Source organism: Camelus bactrianus, chromosome 5, assembly GCF_048773025.1.
Source record: "Camelus bactrianus isolate YW-2024 breed Bactrian camel chromosome 5, ASM4877302v1, whole genome shotgun sequence".
Classification (NCBI taxonomy): domain Eukaryota; kingdom Metazoa; phylum Chordata; class Mammalia; order Artiodactyla; family Camelidae; genus Camelus; species Camelus bactrianus.
Genome location: NC_133543.1, coordinates 99,666,943 through 99,687,306, shown reverse-complemented (window position 1 = coordinate 99,687,306; position 20,364 = coordinate 99,666,943). Strand labels below are relative to the sequence as shown.

At 50.1% G+C, this 20,364-nt stretch overlaps 1 protein-coding gene across 6 annotated transcripts in view; it reads right to left on the bottom strand.

Annotated features, from left to right (window-relative positions):
* The window catches only part of MROH2A (maestro heat like repeat family member 2A), a 44,135-nt gene that overhangs the window by 14,831 nt on the left and 8,940 nt on the right, over positions 1-20,364 (bottom strand). For 5 of the 6 annotated variants that reach the window (XR_012507209.1, XM_045511571.2, XM_074364516.1 and 2 more), the window contains 15 exons: positions 18,772-18,848; positions 17,738-17,857; positions 17,318-17,428; positions 15,327-15,474; positions 14,306-14,346; positions 13,651-13,792; positions 13,345-13,397; positions 12,910-13,017; positions 7,633-7,752; positions 7,311-7,433; positions 6,033-6,185; positions 4,760-4,882; positions 2,956-3,035; positions 1,257-1,362; positions 377-472 (listed from right to left, as the gene is read on the bottom strand). Coding sequence is in view for 5 of the 6 variants with exons in the window: in XM_045511571.2 (XP_045367527.2) it covers positions 377-472; positions 1,257-1,362; positions 2,956-3,035; positions 4,760-4,882; positions 6,033-6,185; positions 7,311-7,433; positions 7,633-7,752; positions 12,910-13,017; positions 13,345-13,397; positions 13,651-13,792; positions 14,306-14,346; positions 15,327-15,474; positions 17,318-17,428; positions 17,738-17,857; positions 18,772-18,848 (1,601 nt within the window). In the remaining variant the exon portion in view is untranslated. The remainder of the gene's footprint in view (positions 1-376; positions 473-1,256; positions 1,363-2,955; positions 3,036-4,759; positions 4,883-6,032; positions 6,186-7,310; positions 7,434-7,632; positions 7,753-12,909; positions 13,018-13,344; positions 13,398-13,650; positions 13,793-14,305; positions 14,347-15,326; positions 15,475-17,317; positions 17,429-17,737; positions 17,858-18,771; positions 18,849-20,364) is intronic. The other variant, XM_074364518.1, reaches the window with a different exon arrangement.

The window sequence follows — 20,364 nt, the reverse complement described above, 5'->3', positions numbered from 1 at the left end:
TAAATTTCCTTGTTTTGATCACTGTGTTGTTGTTATATAAGAGAACATTTTTGTCCTTCATGTCAGCAACCAACACTATGTGATTCAAAAGGGGCGTGCGTGTGTGTGTGTGTGTGTGTGTGTGTGTGTGAATGAGAAAAAGAAAGAAAAAGAAAGTCACAAAATTATTAAGAACCGTGGATCTGGTTGAAAAGTGTACAGGAGTTCTTTGTACTATTCTTGCAGCTTCTCAGCCACTTTGAAGTTTTATCTAAACAAAATTCCCCCAATCAATTTTTAATGTGTACCCCTGCTTCCCACAGAGCCTCTGGCTCTCAAGCCAGCTTTCTGGGAGGGGTAGCCACCCTGGCTTCTGGCCCCTCGCCAGACAACTTACATGCACCATCTCCTGCAGCCCCTTGGGGTCCAGCTGCCTCTGCATGAGGCCCTCCATCAGCTGCTCCAGGGCGCACAGGGTGTTCACATAGAGGGTCTGCGGTCAAGAGAGGGGAGAGCTGGAGCCACACACAGCCACCCACTCCGACTCTGTGCAGGTCCACTCCAGGGTCACGTACTGTGAGATGGTCTGATAATCGCCCTTTGACTTTTGCTTAGATTGAGTTCTCTAAACCTAGCTTCTCATGTGACGTGTGAGACAACCTCTAGAGGGACCCGTTTTACAAAGGGGAAAACCGAACTCCTAGAGCCTAGGTCTCCTGACCCCTCATCTGGGGCCAAGACCTTCAGGCACAGATGGCGACCTGCCCACAAAAGATTTGTCCTCCTTTTCCACAGCATTACTGGAAACCAGCCATCCAGGCAAGGACTACATTTCCCAGGATCCCTTGCATCCAGGTGGAGCCATGTGACTGAGTTCTGGCCAGTGGAAGATGGGCAAAGTGGCTTAGAAACCCTCCAGGCTCTCTCTCAAGCTGGGTATCAGTGCCCACAGGGACTTAGGAGCCATGCGTTGGAGACGCTGGTGCCTCTGTCAGCCTGGGTCCCTGAATAACCGCATGAAGCAGCCTCATCGCCACCTCTGCTGCCAATTAGACTTAATGTGAGGGAGAAATAAACTTTCATCATGTTAAACCATGGAGATTTCGGAGTTTGTTACAGCAGCCAGCATTCCCTTACACTTACTGACAGAGCCTGCTGCACTTTGCTGCCTCCAGCCACTCCCAGGTGGCTCAGGACGGTGGGCTCTCGGCACTGCCCGTGTTAATGTGAACTTCCAAGTCCTGACGCAGAAAATGAGGTGACCCAGAGGGACCTACCTTAATGGACTCATTTTCTCCTGGGGGTTGGAGAGAAATGACAGAATGTATACTGATATCCATCAGCTCACTGCTTTCCTCTGTGGAGTAGAAAGGCTTCAGTTTGCTAGAGAAAGAAGTGACAAGAGGAGCAGTCAGTGGGGGGTTGAGAACCCGCCACCCTCTGCCCAGCCTGGGGTGTGGAGGTGTGTCAGAGAATGAGGGAGAGGCCAGCATCCCTGGTTGGGGGCTCAGACCTGCATCCCTTCCCAGGGCCCTGGATCCACCCACCACCAGTATCCAGTGACTGTCTGTGATTGATGGGGAGACTCAGGGGCCCAGGGCCACCTCTCCTACTTATCGCCTGTGCTGAGCCTGCCCCTCTCCTGTTCTGGAACATTCCATCACTCCTCCCTAACCACAACCAAGGACTCTGCCTCCCAGGCTGGTCCTGGCCCAGGGGTTTTCAATGGTAATACCTGGAGCTTATTAGAAATGCAGATTCTGTGGCTCGACCGCAGAGCTACCGAACCAAAAACTCCAAAATGGAGCCCAGCCGTCGGTGTTTTAATAAACCTTCTGGGGTGGTAGCTAGCTGCTTGGTGCGTGCTAGCTCATTCTCTTTCTGCCCACTTCATAGACAGTTCTCAAGCCTAGGTGCCCACTAAGATCACAGGAGGGCTTTTCAATTAAGGGCTTCAAGGGCCATGCCCAGCTCCGGGGATCTTACTTAAGGGTCTAGGGTGGGGGTGGGTATCAGCGCCGCTCAAAGTTCCCCGCTGGCTCTGCTGTGCCTCCAGCATTGGGAGCCACCGCCAGCTTTAAATCCCTGCCCCCAAAGGGGTCCTGCACTTCACCCTGCCAGTTCAGCTCCTACCCAAATCTGGTCATTTTGTTTAAGTCAAAAGCCAACTCTCCCACCAAGGCCTTTGACAGCCTTTGTTATATCGACTGAGTGGCATCTTATTAGCAGCCCCCTTGTTTGGTTTTACTTAGCTATTTTCCTACAAATACTCAGCTCCGACCTGTAATTCCTTGTGTGTGTGTTTCTTACCTCCAAGTCCCCGAAGGGATGTTTGTGAATTTTGTTTGAAATCTGCCCATGTGCTCCCTCTTAAAGCGACAGAGAGTTCTGCTATGAGCCTAAATGTTGACTCTGACACCATAGGTGAAGAATTCCTAGAGCCCACTTGGCCACTTCAAATACTCATTTACAAACACCTTTCTTCCCGCACCTTCCCCTGCCCCACCAGCGGACAGACAATTCCCAGAAGGCAAACCTCAGCCTTCTATTACTTTGTATTAACTGTATCAATACTGGATCAATAAATACATTCCTTGACTGAGCCCAGCCCAACCTGAAGGACGGTCTTTCCCTGCTGTGCTATGCATCACCACTGTGGGATTTCTAGCTCAAAACATCCCCTAAGGGACCAAGGAGTAGCCCACCCACCACCAGCCATTCACCTCCCAATCCAAAGAGAAGAGCCTGACTTGAAGTATTGCTGAGAATTACGGGAAAGAGCTGGTGGGAGCAGACCTCCCCCCTTCCTAGGAAGGCCCATTGCCCTGGAAGCTGCATCCCGACTTGCTGGCTACAGAGGAGGAGAGGGCAAAGGAGGTGCGAGCCCCCGCAGAGCACTGGCGGGGGGGGGGGGTGTCTCAGACTTTGCCTCCACCCAGGGGAGGCATCTGGGACCCAGGCAGGGGCCCAGCTCACCTCAGGTGCGAGAGGGCCTCCATCGCCATCGTCCGTACAGGAGAAACCAGGCTGTCAGTTGGTTCTGCCTTGATGATCGTCTGTCCGGAGAGCAGGGAGTGAGCTCCCAGCCACCCAGAGTCCCGGGACAGGCAGCCGAGTGGCTTGGGCCGACAGTGACCATGATGGCGGCTGCACTCGGGGGTGACAGCCAGGAAGGCCTGACATTGTGTGATCAGCTCTGATACCCCACACCATTTTCATTCTTTTTACAGTCAGTGGCCTTCGACATTCTAGGTAGGGAAGGCAGCAAAATCTGGCAGGAGGAGTGGGGCTGAGAGAGGCCTGGGCTCCTGGATCAGGTCTGCACTCGCTGGCTGTGTGTCCTGGGCAAGGCGCTTCCCGCTCCTGATCCCGTGCATGGAAATGAGCACTGGGCCAGGCCAGCGGGTATTACAGGCATACAGTTCCCGGCCCCCGGTGGGAGCCTAACAACTGGGTGTTTCCTAATCAGGGCCTCCTGTTCCACCCACAACTCACTTCCCTCCAGGAGTGGCTGGAGTGGCTTCCAGGGGCCAAGGCATTGCCAGGGAGTGAGGAGGTCTGGGGACCAGGAACACTGGCTGCCTCACACACCCTCAGCAGCCCCCTGTCACGGCTTCTTGCCTTTGGACCATTGACACTTTCAAGATCTTAACAGAGTTTTGTGCAAAAATAGCTTTGGAACCGAGCAGAACTCTGCCCGGACCACCCCCCTCCCAAGCGCAAAAGCCTCTACCTACGTCCCCTGCCTCCTGTGTGTAGAAAAGTGGCGTCTCCCATGCCTCCCTGAGTCACAAAAGAGCAGGCTCAAGCCATTATGATGAGGACAACAGAGTCCCAGACTCACTGTGTGACCACACTCCTGAGTTGTTTTACCGACACTATAACTGTCACCAGAGGGAGAAGGCTAACTGTGCGATGACCAGACTGCAGACATGGCATTAGCTGCTCCTTCTTGAGCAGGACTGACTCTGACTAGCACACCTTTCAATTCTTTTGACCCCACAGTACCTTGTCTTCAAAGAAGTAAGAATGAAGATTAAGTAAAGAACAGGTGACCAGATCTCTTCCCTGGCTTCCCCTTCAGGAATCTCACATACAAGCTGTGTGAACAAGGAAGCACTAAAGAAAGATGACGAGAAGCCGGCGAGCCTGCGCACAGCCAGAGGCGGCTCCAAGTCTGCTCCCGCCTCAGCGACTAGCTGAGGCTCCTTCCCCTCTTCCTTTAAACCTTTCATGGCCGAACAGAACCTGGGGAGCTGGCTCTGGGGACATGAGCCCACCTTCTCCCCAGACTGCCGGCTTTCTGATTAAAAGCAACTTTCCTTTCTACCAACATCTGCCTCTCGAGTGTTGATTTTCAAGCAGCAAGCAGCCAGATCTGAGTTCAGTGACACTTTAAGTCCTGTTTGCAAAAGATCCCTACCCCCTGACCCCTCCGATGCAGAAATACTGGGACTATATCTGGACTGACCCAGGGGACTCTGTCTCCCAGCCCTGAACTGGCCGTCTCTGGGGCATCACGGGGCCCAAGAGGGGCGGGGTCTTCAACCCTGTTTTCCAGACTGTTTTCTGGCCATGAAACCCTTCATCAGATTCCAGAATGTCACACCCAGAAGTTTTACAGTTGGATCAAAGCAGAACTGAGACAGGAAGGGCTTCAGAGACCCCCGTCACCCCCTTGTCCCTCAGATGCTTTCAGGGCCTCTCTCTGACCAGGGAGAAGCCGGTCAGCAGAGTTAGACCCCAAATCCGCCCAGGACCAAGGAAGTTCCCAGCTTACCATTATAATGCCAGTAAGAGTCGCCTTTTGGGCAAGCTGGAAGTCCTCCAGGTCCTTGATGTTTCTGATGGCATTGGTGACCTGCACCATACTCTTCAAGAAGGCTATTTTGAGGTAGATGTCCTATGCACAGACCAAGACGAGGGACCGGAGGGGCATGCTGTGAGTGAGCCCCAGAGACCCCAGGCGCCAGCCCATGTTCCTGGACCCTGTGGCCACATGGGATGCTCCTTCCCCCAGCTGAAGAAGAGTCAACGTCAGGGTGCTCCAAGAGACGGCCAGCCCCATGCTGTCCTCCAGCCACCTGACAGAGCATTTACCATCTGTGGGGACACGGGCCAGGCCCTGGACAGGGCACACCACCCTCCAGTGCCCCGCAGAAAGTGCTGCCTCCCCCAGACCCCCGCGCTGCGCCCAAGGACAGCGATGCTGGTCAGTGGGCAACTTCGCGGACCGGGGACTCCGAGCCCTGTGTGTTACCGAAGAGGCAGAATAAGTTACAGAGATAAAATTGTTTTTGCCTTTACGGCATGAATGAGCCTTGAGGACATCATGCTGAATGACATAAGCCAGTCACAAAAGAACGACACTGTGAGATTCCAGTTATATGAGACACCTGGAGTGACAGGTGCATAGAGACAGGAAGTGGAGGGAGGGGGAGGGGAGGGGAGTTGGTGGGGACAGAGTTTTAGTTTGGTTTTAGGTCTGGAGGTGGACAGCGGTGATGGTTGCACAACGGTTTCAGTGTACTTAATGCCACTGAGCTGTGTGCTTAAAAACAGTTACAATGGCAAATCCCATGTGTACTTTACTGCAAACTTAAAAACAATAAAACTTAGGTTATGTTTGCTTTATCCTCTGTTTTCTCCTCCTTATCTTTCCAAGAATGTAGCCAGTCTTTTTGCATCTCTGCAGACAACCGCACTTCTTGTGCCTTGTGAAAGGGCTGGGGTCGGGTGTCGAGGTGAGGGCAGAGGGAGTGAGAGAGGCCGGGCAGAGTGGGGGGCTTTTGCTGTGACTTCAGGGACCCACCTTCACCCCGCCCAGCCATCGAGGGCGGGGGATGCCCCCCGGCCCTAACCCCACAGCTGCAGAGAACAGCACAGACTGTGGCAAAGTGCTTCCCAAACGGTGGGTGTCAAGTAGGACTCCTGGATGTCCCCTGGGTGGGGCTGGGGGTGTCCTGGTAATGGTGCAGAGTGACTCTCTGCCAGCCCGGCTCAAGGAGGGTGTCCCTGGGCACCGGGGTGGGTGTGTGGCAACCCACATTTACCTGGCAGCTGCTGGAGTAGTGATGAACGATCTTGGCAGTGATGGGGTTGTCCAGGTGGGTGAGGAGCATCTGTGGGTGGCAATGTGAGGCCACGCAGCTGTACATCACCATGAGGGTGCCCTTCACGGTCTCCCGCCTCCAGGGGTGGTCCTTCTGCAAGGCCAACGAGAAGGGGAAGAACCACTGAGCGGATGGAGAGGGAGGGTCTGATCTTTCAGCTGACTATTTCCTGGGTGCCTGAAATGCTCACTCATTCACTCATTCATTCAACGTGTCTTTACTGAGCCCTACATGCCAGGCCCTGGGTGTACAGCGGTGAGCAAGTCAGACCAGAGCCACGACTGCCCATTAGCTGTGAGAAGGTGGTTTGCGTGGACACCCCTAAACAGAGGCTGCTGGGCCCCAACTCATCCTCTCAACCTGCCGGGCACCTGCTCTGGGCCAGGGGCTCTCATGATGCTGGGGATGCAGTGGGAAGAGAGCCTCAGCCCTGCTCTCCTGGGAGGAGGTGTCAGAGGCCACCAAGCCCACCAGGAAGGAGGGTAAGGGGTCCCCCTCCTTCCAGGCCTTGAACAGAAATCCAGCTCTCAGGTCTCACTTTGTAGAGAAGCTGGGGTTGAAGCCTGGACACTCTCAAATCTCCCCATTCAAACTACCAAACCCCAAGGGCAAGGGTCCAAGGTCAAGGCAAAACCTTAGGCATCAGTGACTCTCGATGGTTGCCCACTGGGGACTCAGCCAACCTGTGGCACCGCGCCCTATGGCCTGGAGGGGCAGCCTCCGGAGGCCGCCCATCGGCTGTGTGGTCCAACCCCCAGCATCCGCACTGGTCCTCTGTGGGCCTTTGAACCTGCTTCTGAGCTCTCACTTGTAGGACAGTGGACATTACAGCCCCTCCATCCCAGCTCCACTGACTCACTGAGGCAGAGCTCCCAGCACACGGCAAGCACCTGCTGGGCACCACCTGAGAGCTTCTTCAGATCCAGGGGGTTGGAGTGAGGCCTGCAAAGACCCCTGCTGCTGGCCAAAGGGGGTCACCATGAGTAGCCAGGAGCTAGGACTCCTTTATAATCTCTGGGCTCAGAAAAGACCCAGCCTATGTTCTTCAGATAATCTGAGAGCAAAGGTTTGTCAGAGGCAGCCTCCGGACCTCAGCCACTTTGGTGAAGGACACACAGCGGGAGTTCCTTACTGAAATCTAGCAAGAACCTCGGTTGGATGCGGAGAGCATCGTTCTAAGAGGCCCCCTGGACCTGACTGTGGAGCAAAGTGCCTCACCCGCCAAGCGCCGATCTGCCAGTACTGCTCCGACTCCTGGATCCTCTCCTCAAAGTCATGCAAAACATTCAGCACTGTCTTCACCTGGCCCCGGGCACACAGGCCAAAGCACAGAATCACACCCTGCAGGGACACCCAGCCGGGCAGGGTGAGGGCAGCAGGCAGGGGCAAGAGAGGAGCCCCCCCATACACGTGCACACACACGCCCAGGTAAACACTCCTGCATGCCATGTACACACGCGTGCACACATACATGCACACATACATGCGTGCACACACCGCGTCCCCTGAAGGTCCAGAGGGGACTGCAGGGCACCCTCACCTCCCGGTCAAAGTCATTACTGTAGTCTGTCTTGTAGAGCAGCTCCAGCAGCTGCACCTCCACCTTGTCAGCCTCCAGGCCCACTGCCAAGGTGAAGCCCAAGGCCTGGTACAGAAAGCCCTGGAGAGGCAGAAGGAGGAAGCGAGCATCAGGCCTACTCTGACCCACTCTGGGATCACTGCCGTGGGGAGTTGGCTACCCATTCCTCTAGGTTTAAAAAAAAAAAAGGGCAGACATTATGCATTTTGTAGATCCTTTAAAGGAAATATTCAGGTTATTCTGGGGGGTCGGACTGTACAAAGGCAGGCATGTTACAAATAGTGAGGGACAGGTTTCTCTCTTATATAAGTTGAATCAGTTTACACTCCCACCAGCACGTCTAAGAGCACCTGTTTTCCCACATTCTCTCTGACTTAGGATATTATCACTGAAGGTGGAACATTCGCATTTTGATTTGTTTCTTTGATTAGTCATCTTTGCGTCTTCTCATGATCCACTCTTTGAATTTCTGCCTATATTCTTTCCCCGTTGTTGGATTATTTCCCCTATTTCATTTTTTGTTTGTAAGAACGTGTGTATATTAGGAAAAATAACAAGAACAAACATCTATCAGCTCGTGTAATCCACATGACAACTCTGTAAGGTAAATGTGATTACAGTATCTGGAGGTGAGGAAACTTGCAGGAACTGGTGGAAGCAGGATTTAAAATCAAGCATGGTGTGAGGCTCAGTTATTTTTTATTGAAGTGTAGTTGATTTACAATGTTGTGTTAGCTTCAGGTGGACAGCATAGGGTTTCAGATTTTTTTTCTGATTATGTCTCCTTATAGGTTATTATAAGATATTGAATATAATTCCCTGTGCTATAAAGTAACTTCTTGTTGCTTATATATTATATACATGGTAGTTTGTATCTATTAGCCCCATACTCCTATTTATCCCTCCCCCATCTTCCCTCTTCCCTTTTGACAACCATAAGTTTGCTTTCTATATCTGTGAGTCTGTTTCTGTTTTGTAGATACATTCATTTGTATATTCCACATATAAATGATATCATATAGTATTTATCTTTCTCTGTCTGACTTACTTCACTAGTATAATATTCTCCAGGTCCATCCAGGTTGCTGCAAATGGCAATATTTCATTCTTTTTATGGCTGAGTAATCCTCCATGGTATGTATATACCACATCTTCTTAAGCCAATTGTCTGTTGATGGGCACTTGTGTTGTTTCCATGTCTTGGCTATTGTAAATAGTTCCACCATGAACATTGAGGGCTTACAAATATTTTCGAATTAGAGTTTTCATTTTTTTCTGGATATAGACCCAGGAGTAGGATTGCTGGATTTTATGGTAGCTCTGTTTTCAGTTTTTTTATGGAAACTTCATACTGTTTTTCATAGTGGCTGCATCAATTTAAGTTCCCACCAACAGTGTAGGAAGGTTCCCTTTTCTCCACACACTCTCCAGTATTTACTATCTGTAGACTTTTTGATGATGGCCATCCTGGCAGGTGTGAGGCGATACTTCATTGTGGCTTTGATTTGCATTTCTCTAATAACTAGCAATGTTGAGCATCTTTTCATATACCTGATGGCCATCTGTATGTCTTCTTTGGAAAAATGTTTATTTAGGGCTTCCGCCTATTTTTTTTTCCAGTATTGAGTTGTATGAGCTGTTCGTATATTCTTGATGTTAACCTTTTGTCAGTCGCATTGTTGCAAATATTTTCTCCTTTCCTGTAGGCTGTCTTTTCATAGGCTCATTTCTTAACAACCATGTATCAGGAGCCTCAGCTGGCAGACCCCTCTCAGTGGTATGTTTCCCAATGTCTCATTTCCCTTTTAATTTATTCAAACTGATGTTGTTCAGTCACACAGAACATTTTTATTTTCATAGAGTACGGCCTCTTTTGTTTCCTTTGTCTTTCTTGGTTTCTTTTTACGCATATGAAGGCCTGTTCCACACGAAGATTACAAAAATATTCATCAACATATTCTTCTAGATGGTCCCTGGTTGTATTTCATTTTGTACACTTACATCTTTGATCTGTTCTAGGAGCACAAACACAAGCTGCATTTTCAATGTGCTTTTAGCTACTGTCTTTCATTTTTTTGTTTTTTTGTTTTTTTTTCCATTCAGATGAACTTGGAAATAATCTTGTCAAATTCCGTAAAACTGTCACATTTCCACAAAAACTCCTTTTGGGAATCTGACTGGGAACAAATTGTATTGCAGATTAATTTGAGAAAAAAAGGACACCTTAACAACATTGAGACTTCCTATCCAAGAACCAGAGATGGTGTTAATTTTATCAGGCAGCTTCCCGGCCTCTCCTTGTGGTTTGGAGTTCTTCACTTTGGTTCCATATATTTCATCTCGTTGCTATCTTATTTGATTATAAATTTTTACATTGTGTTGCTGCTATGTTTTTTTCTTTTTTTTACATTTTTTTTTCCAGTTTGTGTGTGTGTGTGTTGCTTCTTTCACTAGGATCTTTCTTCGTTACATTGTATTTTTGTTGTATTTGTATACAGGAAAGATGATGATTTCTGCATATTAATTTTGGGAATGACTATCTACTGGGGTAGTAAGTCTGGACATTACATTAGCCATCTTGCCCCTACCTGGAAGATGCCAGTCTGAGCGATGAAGAGACTGAGAGAGTCCTGAGGAAATTCCTTAAGCCACTGTATTTAATCATGACTTTTTAAGTTATCTGAGCCAATAAAATCCTATTTATTTATTTACTTTCCTGAAACTAGGTAATTACTGTAATGTGGTTGAATTACAAGCATTTGCTTATTAAATATTACATACACGTTTCTTTCAAATGGGCATCTGGCCTTAAATGGACATCTGATAAAACCTTATACCCACACCTCTATAGCATTTAGAGATAGAAGATACACTTTACTATTTGTTATTTTGCATACTCAACTATGAAAGGTATACATTTGAACAAATGCAAGTTTTAAGTGACACCTGTAAAAATCTTTTTCTAAACATCTTTATTGAGATATAATTTACACACCATTAAAATAACCCATTTAAAGTTTACAAATTCAGTGGCGTATTCACAAAACTGTACAACCATCATCAATCAAGTTTAGAATAGTTTCATCACCCCAAAAAAGAAACCCTGTGCCCATTGGCAATCACTGCATATGCCCGCGAGTCCCTGCCAACCAACTCACCTACTTTCTGTCTCTATGGATTTGCCTATTCTGGATATCTCAAATGAGAAGAATCATACCATATGTGGTCCTCTGTGTTCCTTTGCACCTGGCTTCTTTCACTTAGCATGTTTTCAAAGGTCATCCTTTTGTACCATATGTTAAGACATCATTCCTTTCTATGACTGAATAAGACTCCATTGTAGGGATATACCACATTTTGTTTATCCATTCACCCACTGATGAACATTCGAGATTTCTCCATATTTTGGTTATATGCTCTGGACATTCATGTACAAGTTCTTGTGTGGACATACGTTTTCATTTCTCCTAGGCATATATAGTTAAGAGCAGAATTGCTAGATCATATGGTAACTTTATATTTAACATATCAAGGAAATGTCAAACTGTTTTACAAAAACACTGCTCCATTCTGTATTCACACCAGCAATATAGAAGGGTTCAAATTTCTCCACATTCTTGCCAATATTTGTTATTATCTTTTTTATTATAGCCATCCTTGTGGGTGTGGAGTAATATCTTGTTGCGGTTTTGACTTGCATTTCCCTAATGGTAATGATCCTGAATATTTTTTCATGTGATTATTTGCCATTTGTGTATCTTTTTTGAAGCAATATCTACTCAAACCTTTGCACGTTTTTAATTGGCTTATTTGTCATTTTATTATTGAGTTGTAAGAGTTCTTCATATATTCTAGACACATGGTCCTCATCAGGAACTAGATTTGCACATATTTCCTCTCATTCTGTGAGTCGTCTTTTCACTTTCTTAATGGTACCATTTTCAGCGTAAGAGTTTTCAGTCTTGATGATGTCCGATTTATCTCATTTTTCTTTCATCACTCAATGTTTTTGGTGTCACATCTCAGAAGACTTTGGCCAAGCCAAGGTTATGAAGATTTCCACCTATGTTTTATTCTAAGAGTTTTATAGTTCCAGCTTTTGTATTTAAATCTATGATCCATTATAAGTTAATTTTTGTGTATGGTATGAGGAAGGGGTCCAACTTCATTCTTTTGTAAGTGGGCATGCAGTTTTCCCAGCATCATTTGTTGAAAAGACTATTCTTTCCCCACTGAACTGTCTTGGCACTCTTGTTGAAAATCAATTGACAGGAAATGTGAGGTTTCTTTCCAGACTCTCAATTCTATTCCATCAGTCTATTACCTATCCTAATGCCAGTACCACACTCCCTTGTGTACTGCAATTATGCAGGAAGTCTTCAAATTGCAAAACCTGAGCCCTTCAACTTCGTTTTTTAAGCATAACTGTGTTGGCTACTCTGGGCCCTTTACATTATGAATTTTAGGATCACCTTGTCAATCTTGTGGGGGAAAGGCCAGCTGAGATTATGGTAAGGATCATGTTTGATCATGTTGAATCTGTAGATAAATGAGAGATGTCACCCTCTTAATGTATCTTAAATATATTATCTTTCAATCCATGAACATGAAATGCTTCCCATTGGTTGAGATCATCTCTGATTTTCAACAATGTTTATAATTTTGTGAAGACCCTTTTAGAATGGAATATACACATGTGGGGGCCATGAGTTAATAGCTGGATGAGTCAGGGGTGAGAAACGAATCTGTGGGGTGGAGATGGGGGTGGGGACAGGTTGTGCAGCATCGTTTGATAGAAGGTGTCCTGCTTTAGAAGTTGGGGGTCCAGCTCCAAATCCCAGCTTGCCCACTCCTTTTCCCCTCTCCAGGCCTTATCTTCTTCCCTCATTGACCTTTTGTGGTTCAATGTCATCCTCACCCTTTTCACTATTTACCAAAACATGTTCAGACATCTCATTCCTTGCCTATTGACTCTGCTGACAAAAGTTGTTATATTGAAAGGAGTGAAGTGAGAAGAAGGGGAAACTGGTGGCTGGAGGAGAGAGTCCCAGCTCCAACAAAGCAGGTTCTTAAGGAAAAACAGGACAAAACAAAAACTAAAACCCACTAGTCTAGACCAGCCTTTCCTCCCAGGACCCTGTGGACAGCCACAGGTACAGCTGGCCTCACACACACCACGGGACCCTCTCCGGTTTACTGTCCCTCCCTATCTGGACTGCCTTGCCTCCAGGAACCAACCTTCTCCAGGGAGGGGCTGTCGAAGCTCTCGATCTGGTTGTTCAGCTCTTTGCCCAGGCGCAGGCTCCAGTTGGAACCCCGAGTCTTCTTGAGGGAGTTTCTCAGAAACTGGGGAGACAGAAGACATCGGTGGGCCATATTCTAGCCCCCTCCACCCATCTCTAGACCGCTTAACCCAAATAGGGCTAATGTTTTGTGGGCTGGGGACTGGCGGGAGGGCTGCCACCCTGTGCTGCTTTCCTGGACTCTTGGGTCCCCAGGGTGGAAGCTCTCTGTCCTCTCCTGCTGTGGACACGTATGTACTCCCCCAGTCCTCTGACAGAAGGAGAATATGTCCCTTAGGGGCCTCTTAACTCCCCACCCACCAACCCCACTGGGAGCCCTCCCCCAGCCCTGTCTCCCCACCCTGGCCTCAGCTGGTGGGGTCGCCTCTACCTGAATCAGCTTGTCCTCCCAAGTCTTCTGATTCCAAGTAAACTCAGTATGTTCTGCAGAGAGAAGGACCACACATGCTAGTGTCTCCTGCTGCCTCCACCCCACCCTAGGTCGCCTCCTCAGCAGGTGTCTGAGGACTTCCGCAGATGGGCTCACCACTCGGCATTTTCCTCCCCACCTTCCCAAGGACTAAAATACACTGTGCCAGCCCCTGGGAGCCTTGGATCCTGTTGATGAGGTCATGTGATCAGTACCCAGCGTGTACACTGACGGGGGCAGGCTCAGGTGCACACCCGGGCACCTCACCTTCCAGGTACTTGACCAGCAGCGGAATCTCCAGCTCCCACATGTCGGCCATGGAGGGTGCGATGCTCTGGCTCAGGGTCCTCAGAAGGTTGAGCATGGCAATCCCACGGCCCTCCCCCTTGTAGGGAGATGACATCAGCACCTGGAGGGCACCAAGACTCCAGGGGGCTGTGCCTGGGCTGGGCAGCCCCAGGCCCTCGCTCCTCAACCTGGCTGCATGCTCATAAAGGGGAGAGTTGGAGAGGATGGGTTGTTTTCAAACAGAGTCTCGGGGATCAGAGCATCCCCCAAAAGGATGCTGCAGGGAGGAAAGGAGATGAGAGGGGGGACTGTGGGCTCCCTCCCTACCCTGGCTTCCACGGAGCAGGGATTGGTGTCCAGGGTCAACACAAGGAGGACGACACACGGGTGCAGGACTGAGCCGATCCCCTGGGGACTGGCAGGCTACAGGCAGTGTCCTGGGGATGCTTTGGGACCGTTCAAAGGCCAAGCAGAGGAATCTGGGAGCATACTGCCCCAACCACATCTACCCCAGAGGGCCAACAGAGACCTGGAAAGCTCTGCCTGTCAGGCTTCCAGCTCCCTCCTCTCCCAGGAGGCTCCGGGAATTAGGTGCTCAAGGGAGAGGAGTCCAGGGCCCAAGTGAGCCACTCACCAGGAGACGGGCCAGCAGCTTCTGCGGTGCGGGCAGGTCCACTGAGAAAGAAGAAGTTGCGACCTCTGCTGAAGCTGCCCAGCCCATCCCAGCACATGCTTCTATGCCCTCGGGCGTGCTTTATCCTGCAAGGTGCTTCCCGACAGCATCCCCTTGCCCCAGAATGGAGGATGGTCAGCACAGGGGACTTTCCACAAAGAACATCATTAGAATTGGCTTATGCTGGAGGAGGGCGTATGGGCTGGGGCTTAGAAGATGGCGTTCTCAGGACTCGCCCACTTTGTAATGGACACCAGGACCCGTTAGGGGAGAGTCTGTCTCCCATCACCTCACTTCACCTCCCTCTGCTGGCTTTGGGAGGCAATGAGCCCCTGAGAAGTAAACTCACAGCACTTGGACCCATGGGTGAGGGAGGGCCAGGCCTGCTGAGAAGCTGCAGGTGGGGGGCCCAGGAGAGGACCCAGCCCCAGAGTCGGGGTGGGGGTTTGAGGAAGCCCTAAAAGGGTAGCCTAGCTGGTTGCTCAGAGCAGCCTCCGCCCTTCACCATTCCTGGGTCCTGGAAGGCTCCTCGTCACCTTTGGTCACTGGCCATGCCCATCCACAATGCCCCAGGCCCTTGAGAGCCATTGCCTTGTGACAGCGGTGTCATCCATAAGTAGGTCAGCCTGGTCACTTTCTTGAGAGTCTGGTGTTAATGTGCTCAATCTGAGGGGACCCCAGTGGGGCTGGTTTCAGAGGACTCAGATGGGAATGTCTGTAGCTCCCCCAGCTGGCTCACCGAGGCCCAGAGAGGTCACACCTGGAGAGAGCTTGAGCCAGGCCCTCTGCAGGTGGGGCCTGGGCCGGAGGGCAGGGACGTGAGGAATGACCTTCCTGAGGAACTCTGTACAATTTCAATCTCCTTAGATACGGCAGGGGTGGCCTCTGGCCTGGCTGCTTGGAAGCCAGAATGCTTCCTGGAAAGGGGAAGCCTTCCAAGGTTTGGGGCACCCTGGTGAGCTGGCGCGGGGCTGCTGCTCACCGTGCCTGCTCCTGCTGGTCGCACTGGCCTCCACATCCTTGGTGTGGAGCTGCTGTTCTGCCAGGTTCGTGAGGCTGATGCAGATGGGGGTCAAGGCCTCCATGTAATCGGTCTCCATGATGTAGCACAAGAGCCTCACCCAGAACTCCTGGGCGGCGGGGAAAGGGGGCAGGATTAGCTGGGGCAACCAATGGCCATGCAAGGAGGCAGGTCAGGCTTCCCCCATGGTGTTGCCTCGCCCTCAATTCTCCAGAACCGCGCTCTGACCCGCTGACCACCTCAGCCCCGAGGCTGCTGCCAGCCCCACTCTGTCAGGGCCGTGTGAGTGGCACCTACTGGACATGGCTGAAGGGGTCAGCTAGTCCTGGGCCCCCAACCCCCCTGCCTGCTGGCCTCACTCCAACCCCACTCCCCTCACATCCTCTTTGACCAGCGCCCTCCCTCTAACCCCAGATCCTCCGGAGATGACATGGGCCAGACAACCCAGCCATGCTCGCCAGTTGGGATGGTCCTGTTTTGTGTCCACTTGGCTAAGTGAGTGTGCCCGGTTATTCAATCAGATGCTAATCTAGGTGTGGTTGTGAAGGTATTTTGTAAATCTGATGAAAGTCCATAATACTTCCAGGAGATTATGCCGGATACCATGAGTGCACATCATCCAATCAGTTGAGAGGGAAAAACAGGTTTCCCTGAGGAAGAAGATAGTTTGCCTCAAGACTACAGCCCCAGCTCCTGTGTGAGTCTCTGGCTTGCCCTCTAAATTTCAGACTTATCAGCCCTCACAACTGCATAAACCAATTCCTTGAAATAAAGCAAACTATATACACATACACGTACATACATATATCTGTATCTCCTACTGATTCTGTTTCTCTACAGACTCTTAGAGCTGTGTCTCTAGCCCCCCAGCTTCACCTGCCATCTCCCCTTTCTCTCAGATGATCACTGAACACCCCCAGCGAATCCTGGTCCCCCTGAGTCCCACGCCCACCCCTCGGAGTTTGGGGTGAGCTCCTGTGCTACTAACTAACAAGTGAAGTTGCTTGCCCTTTTCTAGCCGAATCCTCGGCTCCTGGGTTCCCCCAGGGAGGCAGCATGGTGAACTGGAAAGAGCATTTTAATCCTGGCTCCACTATTTACCAGCTTAGAAGCCTTGAACAAATTAATGAGTCCCTCTGAGCCTTGGTTTCCTCATCTACAAAAGCAGGGTAATAATAACAGACTTTACCTCAAAGTGTTGTTGGGATAATTGAATGAGATTCTATGATGTTGCACACCTAGTACAGTACCTGCTATATGTAGGCACTCAATGGATTGCAGTCATTTATATTATTATTACTATTATTTCTGCAATTAAGATAAACTGCCACTGGACAAGGAGCATCTAGCCCATGGCCTCACTTAATGGACCATGAGTCCCTCCTTACGCTGTCATGTTAAATTTTTCCTATCTTATTGCTATGTCACATTGTATTGCAACTAGAAGTTGACACCTGTGTTTCCCCTAAAAGCCTGTGAATAACCTGGAGTAATACTGAGCCTTCCCAGCATATACTCTGGTGTCTTTCACATAATAGGAACTCACTGAATGTTTGTGGAATTAAACCACTAAAATCACTTATTTACACACACACGTACATGCCTGCACACAAACACACACCCGGGCTGAAGAGGCTTTAAGGTAATGGAAACATTTCAGGCAATAAGTCAACTGATACTTCTTCAGTCCACGGTGTGCCAGGCACTGCCCTGGCATCTGGGGCCCCTGGGTTCCCACAAAGACCCAGCTCTAAAACTGAATCTTGAAAGACAAGCTCTCAGGTATTTGGAAGATCAGGGCTCGACCCCTCAGTCATCCCAGGTGGTGGGAATGGGAGCACGAGTGCAGAATTCTGGGCCTGCATTCTTCCCCTCAAGCCCGGCACAGGGCAGACATGAGCCGTCAGATCCAGCATGCCAGCCCACTGGGTGGGTGGGTGGGGCTCACGTACATTGGTCACCCCACTGACAGAAGAGGTTATGATCTTCACGGTATCCATGGTGACATTGTGGACCATCTTCTCCTCCAGGTCCCTCTGATAAAAGCTCTCCCGGCGATTTGTCTGGAAGATGGAAACAATGGGTCCCTGCTTGTGGGCTGGCAGGGTCTTGCCGTGGTCTTGGCTGTGGTCTCCTCACCCCCATGAGGCTCGATACTCAGATTCTGAGTATCCAGTATGCCCACAGCTGCTCACGTGTTTCAGCATGTTCTAGACCCCTGCAGCTCACTGTGTGTGTTGTGGACTTGTGTCTTGAAAGTACATGCGTGTAGGTTCAAGCCCAGGTACAACGAGCAGCATTCTTGCCTCCATGCTGTGGAAACCCCTTCCAGAGTCCAGCTTCCCCAGAGTCTGCTAGTCAGGGCCACTCACCAGTTTGTAGGTGGATAAGGTAAGTTGCACAGACACGTACTTCAGGCCCCAGCCTTTGATTCTGTCCTGGAAGCCAGACAGGACCAACTGGCCAATGATGCGAAGAATAGCCATCCTCACCTGAGGGGACAAGGCAGGGGACAGGCTGGGGGTCAGAGGCTCAGCATCCAAGACCAATCCTGCACACAAGACAGCTAGGGCTAAGGGTGCTCTGGTCTGGAAGGGGCCTCAGGGCCACCTGGTTACTGTGTACTCTGTCCACAGCCTCCTCCGGGGGTCCCCCAGGACAGCGTGCCCACCCAGGCCCTCGCCTGAGCCCTTCAAAGCTACGAGCACACTTCTCCCTACATGGGCTGCTCCAGCCTCAGGCAGCCCTGCTGAGGAAAACATGACTCTTATCCTGGGCTCCCTGGAGCTCATATGTGGGGGTGACACAGATCAAGCCTGTTCCCTCTTCCCTTGACAACTTCCAGGTATAGGACAGCTCTGCCTACGTCTCCAGCCAAACACCCCATTCCCTCCCCTGTGTGTGCAGACCCCTCCATCCTGGACCTCCCCTCTCTGGGACATGATGACCCAAACAGCAGCCCCCACGGCCCAGGGGCCAGAAGCAAAGCTATGCTCCAGGGACTGTGGTTGCAGAAGAGCCAAGACGGTGATTTTTAGCCTTTATTTGCTTTTTTCAAATATGGTCAAGACCTTATAAAACCCTTTGGCAGCCAAGCAGCTTGACCAGAAGGTGGGTTCATGCTCCTCTGTCCAGGGTGGCATCTGAGACCCTTCACTGCAAAACTCTAGGTCCTTGGGTATTGAGGGCCTCAGGAGCAGGGCCACAGCTTGGATGGGCCTCCCTCTCCCGCAGCTGTACTTAGTGCTGTCTGGGAAGCTAGGTTTTCCATCCATGGGCCTTACTTGAGGAGGCGGCCGGGGCTCCCCACACAGAGCTGGAGGGCAGGGAAGGCTGCAGCCGCGGTCCCTCTGCATCCCTGGCAGAGGTCCCATACGCATCCCTTTCCAGATCTCCACCCTCTTACCTTGGACCGGGAGTCGGAGAGTGTGTTCTTGACTACCCGGATGGCCAGGTAGATGGTCCTGACATTCATTCTGGGCTCTGAAAGAGGAAAACCTGCCTGGAGGTCCGTCGGCCTCAGGGCCAGGCTCTGCAGAGGTGCCTGGGAGCCAGGTGCAGGGGACTCGTCCAAGTCGCGCCTCCCTAGGGCCTCAGACTCACCCCCACAAGCCCAGGGGCACTTCCTTCGGAGGCCACTCTGACCACCTCCCTGTGTTCTCGGTGCCCACCCCACCCCAGCCCCAGGGGACGTTGTTTTGATGCTTCACTCCCTTGACCTCTGCTTTGTATGTGTCTCTTTTGAACACAGTGGACTTTCCTTGAGCACGGAGTCTCCCCCTAAGAGCTATTTAGTTCCCTCAGCTGGACACATGGTGCTGGACACACCGGGGACAAACACAGGTGGCAAAGCTCAGCTGTGGAGAGCCTGGGCTCTGGGGCCAGGCTTCCAGGGTTCAAACCCTGGCTCCACTACATCCCAGCTGTGTGACCTTAGGTGAACTACTTAGCCCCTCTGTGCCTCAGTTGCCTCGCCTGTAAAAGGTGGATATCAAGAGCACCTCCCTCGCAGAGCCGCTGTGAGCAGTTATGAGTTACCACCGTGCCTAGTGCATGAGGGTGCTGTGTGTTTGCTGGATGTAGGGCTGATAACCAGACCCCCGACTGAAGGAGGAAGATTAAGGGAAGTGAGGAAGAGCTGTGAGAAATTTCTGGAAACAGTGTATGGATGGAATTAGAGTTAAGCAATCAGGCTGATGCTACACTCAAGGCTAGATGTTACTAGAATTTAATGTTGATGGAGGAAAAGGAGGAAACGAGGCCAAGGTAGAAGGTGACGGGCCATCAGGCACCAAGGAAGAATGTTACCATTTAGAGGTTTTATCTTCAAAATGGAAACCTCTTTTTCCGGTTATTAAAATAGTATATGTTCATTGCAAAATTAAAGTAAAACATAGCCACCTTTAACAGTTCGTGTGTCCTTTTAAACCTGTTTATGCATAAACAGGCACATAGACTTTTCACATAACCGCGGTCATGCTGTATATTCTGTCCCATTCTGTATTGCTACACTTATTGTAGAGGGCAGCTTTTCCATGAAAAAGTATAGGTTATGTAATATGCCATTATGTGGATATACTATCATTAATTCCACAAATTCCTTATAGAAAAACATGTAGGTTGTTTTTAATGTTTTGCTTTTATGCCCAAAGTCATGATGACCATCTTTGTCCAGTTACCTTTGGGCGATTATTGCCTTTAGAAAACTGACCAAATGTTGGATTGTTGAGCCGGAGTTTTGGGCCTTATCTGATCGAGCACCCAGCATCGTTTATCAGTTTACACCCCTGTCAATGAAGTGTAAGAGTCTGGTTTCTTAAATTCTAGACCAGGGATTAGCGAAGTATAACCCTAAGGCCAAATCTAGCCCAGGGCTGTTTTCGTAAATAGTGTTACTGGAGCACAGCCACGCTCTGCAGTCTATGACTGCTTTTGCTGTGCAATGGCAGAGTTGTGTAATTGTCACAGACCTTGTGGCCTGCAAAACTGAAAATGTTTT